General features: G+C 41.3%; 1 protein-coding gene across 1 annotated transcript in view; it reads left to right on the top strand.

Moving 5' to 3' along the window:
* Positions 1-1,763: 1,763 nt before the first annotated feature.
* ankrd26 (ankyrin repeat domain containing 26) overlaps positions 1,764-8,068 on the top strand; it is a 29,026-nt gene continuing 22,721 nt past the window's right edge. Inside the window, exons 1-11 of the mRNA XM_083974290.1 lie at positions 1,764-2,223; positions 2,905-3,194; positions 3,972-4,086; positions 4,249-4,422; positions 4,733-4,839; positions 5,253-5,390; positions 5,582-5,742; positions 6,114-6,150; positions 6,337-6,406; positions 6,481-6,532; positions 6,622-6,818. Of these exons, the coding sequence (XP_083830416.1) occupies positions 2,995-3,194; positions 3,972-4,086; positions 4,249-4,422; positions 4,733-4,839; positions 5,253-5,390; positions 5,582-5,742; positions 6,114-6,150; positions 6,337-6,406; positions 6,481-6,532; positions 6,622-6,818 (1,251 nt within the window). The 5' untranslated portion in view covers positions 1,764-2,223; positions 2,905-2,994. The remainder of the gene's footprint in view (positions 2,224-2,904; positions 3,195-3,971; positions 4,087-4,248; positions 4,423-4,732; positions 4,840-5,252; positions 5,391-5,581; positions 5,743-6,113; positions 6,151-6,336; positions 6,407-6,480; positions 6,533-6,621; positions 6,819-8,068) is intronic.

The following is an 8,068-nucleotide window of genomic DNA, read 5'->3' as shown; positions in this document are numbered from 1 at the left end:
GTCATTTGAAAGGGTTTACATACTTCTTCTTGCCACCGTACGTATGCAAAACAGAATTCCCTGTATGACTCATCTCAGGATCAAATGTGGAAGTAATCTGCATGAATAGGAGATACTGTGATATTCTTCTATTTATTTGGAAAGTTAAAAAAAAAACACCAACTGTCAGACGATTATTTTTGATTTATCATTTGTTAAGGTCTTTTGGCAAGACAGTAGCCTATAAACAGCTGAGATTAAAATGAATTATTTGGTTGTCTGGAAACAGTGAGACCCAAGTGGCCTCATGTTTTGAGAAAAACATTTCAAATCACGGTTCAAAAGGCAAAACATTAGCTAATGGAACCATGAGATTCTGTCATCGAACATTGTCCAAGCATCTGCTGAAGATTCGAGATGGTAAAAGTTAAGAATGAAATTCACGGGATCCTTTATGACTGACATTTATATAGTCTAAAATATAATTTTTATGGTGATTATGTAACATTCATGCTGCACATTGCTGTAGCTACAGAAGAAACGATTCTAGCCTACTTTTGTCATTAAGGACACAATTATTTGTGTTAAAACCTTAAAACCTTGATCTATCCATAGTCCATAATGGATAACCAGCAGCAGTCATTAACATAGAGGAGTCTAGTGTTGAGAAAACCACTTTACATATAGACATGATGTATTACCTATGTTTGTTTACGTGTCAAAGAGGTAGGCCAGTAGGCCTATATTCCCTACATTGCCTTAGGTTGTTTCTGTTCATTTGCCCACAAGTAAAACAGATTAACAACAAATTTAAGAGTGACATACTTGAAATGTATTGGGATTGTATTTTATTTTATTTTGGTGTACAGGTGCTCATGATGTGATATTCAGAATCTAAGCATTGTATTGCAACAATCATATCCCTATTCCCTATATATGCAGAGGTGATTATGATGTATACATTACATTATGTATTTAGGCTGTAGGCTATATTCTATTTCTCTGCAGTTTCAAGTTGTTTGTGTGTGATTCCAAGCAAGGATATAAATGAGGATGGGTGTTATTGCAGTAGGCTACAGTAGCCTAACAGCATGACAATATTAGTTCTCCATGATGTAATCAAGGAAATTTATATCTCTGCTTTAGTTTTTTGTCACAAGGCTGAGTCATCCCCTCTAGATTCACAAAGAGCATAGGCTAGCCTACTTCAGTCACATGCTTCTATTTCCAAATTATTATCTTTCGTTCATAGGCCTACTACACTCCCTCAATTCACTTTGAATGACTGAATGGTTTGGAGGTTTAACATGCTAGAAAATGAAAAGGTCTGATGCAACTGTGGTCTTTTGGTCCCTGGTCTTTGTTTGCTTACTTTTTTAAAAGAAAACCTTAATTCCCAACTAATCATAAGAAAATGAGTCTAAAGTTACTAAATGTAACCAACTGAACGAATAAGATTCAGCACTTATTCCAGCACTAGACTGAACGGTCCTGCAAGTCCCCAGCGGGGCTGACACATAGGTCTGACAGCATAGACTGGCTGACAGTGACAAACATGATTCCAAGGCACCATCTAGTGGTGAAGTTTTGACATTACTCACCAAGAGTCCCCTTCTTCTTAAACATGGCTGCTAAGTAGACCCTTCAATGGCTTGTAAACCAAACTTTTTCACAGCGAAGCCGCCTATTGGTCAGAGAAAGACGACGGCAGCTGGAACTCAATTCTGATTGGTTCATCGAAACCCAACAGTCAGCACGCATTTCTGAGCATACGCTTGTTAGCTTTAGCTCTGGTAGTAGTTTGACTCCGACAATCAACAGGTTAGTGTTAAAGTTAATACATCATAGTCAGTATAAATGGAAATGGGTGCGCTTGTTACGGCTGCACACACTTGCATGCGTCTTTGGTATCCAATTTAAAGTCACCATCCTCACTAACACATTACATATGTCAGCTTTGATTTTTTTTTTTTTTTAGCGTTTGCTAATTAGCATTGAGTTAGCAGGGTTATAGTTAGTTTCAGGTAGGTTAGCGTTAGCCAACGACCCCTGCACACTTCTTGGAAGAAGAGGAGAAGTAGCTTTGAGATGAACCGACTGTTGCAGACAGGCTTTGCCGGTTCAGTAAGACAGTAAACAGAGTCCACGCTGTGCTCTGCTCTGCTACAAGTCCAGTTTAAATGTGGCGGTTTGCATGGTTTGGAAAATGACGACGTGGGAGGCGCAGCACGGAGCCAACTGAGGGTAGGTAACGTTGCTAGGCAACAAATAACCCTGACTATCGCATAGTGTGTTTACACTGACCGAAAATGCAAGTGTTGTCTTTCATTATACGAATAAACACAATGACATGCAGTGCTTAATAGCCTTAAAACGATGAGCAGGCTACATGCACTTAGCCGACGTTAGCAGGTTGGTAGCTACGTTAGCATACAGGTTGTACAGACAGTTACCATGGTAACATCCCACAAGATATAACGCTTACCACCCTCTTATAAACAACGTTGGGTGCCGTTCGCCAATATGGACAGCTTCTGTGCATCTTAATCGATGATCCGATGCATCGTTGAAATGCTTCATCAACCCCAGATGCTAAAAACGTTCTTGAAGACGTCCTATAAGGTATGGTGAGGGAAATTAGGGAACATATACAGTAGCCTAGCATGTTCTGAAACGATGTAGATAGCATGACAGCTGTTGTAATCGTCACCCAAGGCTATGTTTGAGTAATTGGAAACACACCGTTATTCGTAATATCTCCATATATATGCATAAGATCATTTTATCTCATATGAGAATAGGCTACACTTAATGTTACTGTGAGTAGACAGTGTATTGGTTATATCTTTATTATGAGGGCAAAACCGCAGTGCTGTCTGCACGGCTTTATATGCGTCTAATCCGCTTTGCACGTCTTATTTTTAGGGATGGGAGAGCAGCCTGTGGTGATCCTCCAGCACCAGATGAGTAGCAGGTAGTGACGGTGCAAAAGCAGTGTTGGTGCTGCTGTGTACAATGAAGAAGATATTCAGCTTTACTAAGAAAAAGAAACACCCGTCCGGTACCCCTGACAATGGGAGCGTGCTTTCGGTTGGCTACGAACTGAAAGACAAGGACCTAGGGAAGGTTCACAAGGCTGCCTCTGTGGGCGATTTGGCGAAGTTAAAGCAACTTGCCAAAAAGAATGACATCAATCAACTTGATAAGGAGAACAGGTGAGTGTGTTTAAAGCATTTATTGCCCCATGCTTAGAAGTGTCAGTGTTTGCGGGATTAAATGCTACCCACTATAAGGTGAATGCAGTCCAGTGTGCAGTGTGTACTTTACTGAAATGTCAGAATCTTCAATGCATTACCTTTTTGCCACTTCTCCACTATATTTTTTTATTCAATCAGGATTTATTTTTGTATGTTAATTTTCCACCCAACAGACAACTGACAGAATCAGATTAACCCTTGGCTTTTAGTTATAGGATATAATTACAGGGTCTCTTTGATTACCATGTTGGTGGAGTGATGAATCAGTCACCCCCAGATAAATGCCTTTTGTTCTTTTTTGGCACATTTGCATTAATGTATATTATTGCAGTGCCAGAGATAAAATGACAGCCCTTTTGAGTGTATTATGTTTTAGATTAGCAAAACTGGGTTGTGGAAAGATGTCCAGGTTTTCAACAGGTGCCACAAGTAACATGTGCATGACACCCTGTTGTTTTCTTTTCTACTCCTGTTTCAGATTAGGCTCAAGTTACCATTTATAATTAGCATGTGTCAGAAGTAACTGAGTGGTGTAAGTGGAGTACATGAGGCAATTTACACAATGGCTTGCCTTGTTGTAAAGAAAAAAATATAGCATCTCAACTTGTCAGAATCCGTTTAATATTGTGTTCCTGAGTATTTACCAACCACGTCCTAAAATAACACTTTCTGATTTTGTTTTATTGTCAGTGGAAGTGTCATTGCATTTGAGAAACTCACTCCTTTGTGTTTCAGAACTGCTCTTCATATTGCCTGTGCCAGTGGACATGTTGAAGTGGTGCAATTCCTTGTGGAGAGCAAAGCCAAGCTTAACCTATGCGACAATCAAAATAGATCCGCCTTAATGAAGGTAATCCTGAATAGTGAGACTTGAAGTCAGAGTGATTGTTAATTTAATGTGATGATATTATAGTGTGATGATCATAGCCAGCTGCCTTCTTTGTACATTGTGTTGAACCTGGTACAGTAACAGGCCTTGCTCCATATTTGTGTCAATTCTTCATAATATCAGGCGGTGCAGGGCCAGCATGATCGATGTTTGAGCATACTGCTGGAGAATCATGCTGACCCAAACCTGGTGGACATCAATGGCAATACAGCCCTACATTTAGCAGCAAACATCCCGTCCATCGGCACTGCCATCCAGCTGCTGGCACACGAGGCAAACATCAATGCCCAAAATAAGGTGATTCTGTCGTTCTCTCTGCCACAGTGCAGTTTTCAGCTCTAGGCCAAACATCAGGACAATATTCAGTCTATACAAAGGTAGTGTCATAGAAGCAGTTTTGCACGACAACACCAAACACCATGAAAAGCCACTAGCTTGCTGTGTAAAATATATAGTGTCTAAATACATCCTACACATAAAATGACATGACTTGTCAAAAACTGCTGCCTGTAAATAATAAGGGCTCAGAATGAATGATCCCATCTGTGATATTCCAGGTAGAATGAGGCATTGTTATTTTGATAACACTTTTGATTCAATTTCTAAGGAGGGATTCGCACCTCTGACTGTGGCAGTCCGTGAGGACCATCTAGAGATGGCTGAGTTCCTCCTCAAGGAGACTGCAGATGTGAATTTGATGAGCCAAGACCAAAGGTAAAAGTGACACGTTTGTGTTACACATCTAATAATTTTGATGTCACTGAATATGAGCTCCAACATTATTTTCACCTTGTAAGTCTGTGTGTTTTCATATGGTCCTAAAAACTTCTCTAGTCGAGAGGTGTGTGCCACAGAGGTGGTTTTGAGTACAGTACTTTGGCAGGCATTTATATGTCTGTTTGTGTGTGAACAGATTTCTTATCAGCATGCCAGTCGCACAGCTGTGAAACATTTGCAGTCACAAAACTTTGCAGGTGTCTATATCAGAGTTTGAAAATGTGTTGTCCAATCCATGAGAACTGAGCACTGATAATGTATTAATGTATATTGAGCATACACACACAGGAATCACAAGTTGTCTCTTGTTTACAGTTATTTATATTGCTATGATTGATCTTTCTTTGTAGGTCTCCCTTAATGATAGCTGCTGGCAACGGGCAGATTGGTATGGTGCGGCTACTCTTGCGGTACAATGCAGATATCACACTAAAGGATGCCAAAGGATGGTCAGCAGATGACTGTGCAGTAATGAATGCACATCATCCGTAAGTGTTTTTATTCCTTTCCACTTTGTGCCATTTCCTCTATGATTTATTATAGGAATATACAGTATTTTAGTCATTGGGTATTTTGAAGTTTTATTCTTCCTTTTTTTCTTTCAGATTGATGTATAATCAGAGGAACATGTTTTGGCCTATAACATTGTCACATATTCTATGTCTTGTCTCTGTTACAGGTGTTCCCTCCTGATCATTGAGCATGGCACTCAGAAAAAGGATGGACCCACCATGTCGCATCTTGGTCCAAGCAAAAACAAGAAAAAGCTGCTGCTGGGCAGTCCCTTCCAAGATGTTGAAGCAGGCTTCTCTTTGGGAGGACCGGCCACTGACAAAGATGGTAGGGAGATCACATAACGGTGAATGGCAGAAGTCTGAGGATATAATCTCTCCTATTCATTATTGACTGTGATTATTTCATTTATTCCTCATGCACTTGCCTATTGACTGGATCTAGAGCATGGAGCAAATGAAGCAGGGGGAGGTATTACTTGCTTAGATGAGCTTTTTCAGTCAGAGGCTGTCAGCTTCTAGTCAGTGAACATCATTAACAATTTATGGCTTTAAGGATTTGACACTCAACCTACTCTTCATCTTTATGCTGCCTAGATAATAGTGTTTTGTGCCTCATAAATGTTATACTTTTAAAGATTATTAGCTCTCAATATCTCACATTTTGATACATTACAAAGTTCCTTTTCTTTGTTGCAGATTTCGAAGACAATTCTCAGTCAGAGTCGCTAAGTCGGTAAGCACAATCTTCTCACATTTCTACAACTTGCAAAAATAATTGATTCACCAGGTTTAATTCTTCTTCTTCTTCTTCTTCTTCTTCTTCTTCTTCTTCTTCTTCTTCTTCTTCTTCTTCTTCTTCTCCTTCTCCTTCTCCTTCTCCTTCTCCTTCTCCTTCTCCTCCTCCTCCTCCTCCTCCCAGGGTTTCAAAAAGTGCTGGAGATGAATGGCCGTCATCTGAAGATGACGATGAATCTGTTTTAGTTGAAAAGGTTAGTGCCACTTTTTTTTCCTTTTTTTCCCCTACAAAATTTCACTCTAACCGTCATCTGATGTTTTCCTCCAGAGACCACAGAAAGTCAACCTAAGGAAAATGATTGCATCTAAAAAGGGACAAGGTACTCTTTCAGCATTATTCACCATCTCTAGAATCCCTCCAGAGTTTGTGTTTTTTGGTCGTGACCTTTTATCCCCACCTGCCCTGTAGCCTCTGCCCTGCCTGACAGATCCTTGAGCGGTTCAGATTCTGAGCCAGTGGGTGAAAATAGAATCCAGAGAATCCCATCCCTCTCAATGGCTTTGCAATCCAGCAATGCTCCGCAGCATCCAGTAGATCCCTCTCCTGTTTCCTTCCTCTTAAAAGCACCCCAGATGACTTCCACCCCTCTTCCAAGCTACAATAAGGTAAAATATTTGCGTTTCAACTTTGCTGATTGCATCTCTATGACGTCTTTTTCTCTTTCTATTTTTCCTTAAATGACCATAACCACACAGGAAGGACAGGGAAAAGCAAAAACTCAGAGCAGCCGTCAACTAGTAAAGGAAGCTCAGACTCCCCTGAGGGAAGCCCAGAAGCACAGGACTCTGAGGAGGAAGTTGGAGAAGAAGAGGAGGAGGAAGAAGAGGAGGAGGAGGAGGAGGAGGAGGAAGAAGATGACGACGAAGACGAGGAAGAAGAAGAAGAGGAGGAGGAGGAGGAGGAGGAAGATGACGAAGACGACGAAGACGAGGAGAGTGAAGAAGAGGATGAAGAAGAGGAAGATTCTGCCTCTACCTCTGCCTCTACTTCTGCCTCTGCCTCTGCCTCTGTCTCTGTCAAGGCCACCACTTCTGAATATGAGGATATACAAAAACCTGTGGTCACCGGTGCCACGGAGATTATTGACAATAAGGATATACCTGGGGATGAAGATGCCTCAGAGAAAGATGCCAAAACAGAGACTCAAAATAATGACCAAATCTACCCAGATGGAGCAGAAAGTTACATGCCAGCAACATTAAATGTGGAGGAGGATTGTGTCGTTTCAGCCATTAGGGTGGAGTCCAAGTTTTCTGATGAGGACGAAAGCCCTGTGAAAGACCAAAATATACCTCCAGACCCAGGTTCAAAAGGAGGTCCAACACCATCCAGACGCAGAACTGTGACTCCCTCGCCCAGCAAGGTTAAGAAAGAAGAATCTAAGGGAGAAACGGAAAAGGATGATGATGACTCGGATAAACAAAACAGTGGCGAGACAGTGTGGAACGACAGCGATGATGAAGAGGATAACCAAACAGGGGGTTTTGGTCGCAATACTGTACTTGCCCGGCACAAAAATGTTTTACCTGTGGTTGACGAAAAAAATACAGACAGTAAATCTGATGCTGCATCGAATGAAGAAGCCCTCAAAGACGAGAAACGCAGGTCATCGTGGGGGTCGTCATTAGAGGACAGTGACAATGATTTACCCAAGGAAGAGGAGGTTGAAAAGGAGACACTTGATGAGGAAGGAGATGTTCCTCCATCAGATTTACAAGTTGAAGGAGCAGCAACACAAGCGGAAAGCACTTTACCGCAACCAAGCAAAGACCTCGTGGATACGTCATGGGATTCCTCATCACCAGTGGCAGCATCACCAAAACAAACGATGGCGAGGCCAGAATCCTCTCTGAGA

Source organism: Trachurus trachurus, assembly GCF_905171665.1.
Source record: "Trachurus trachurus genome assembly, chromosome: 6".
NCBI lineage: Eukaryota > Metazoa > Chordata > Actinopteri > Carangiformes > Carangidae > Trachurus > Trachurus trachurus.
This window is presented reverse-complemented; position numbering and strand designations above follow the sequence as displayed.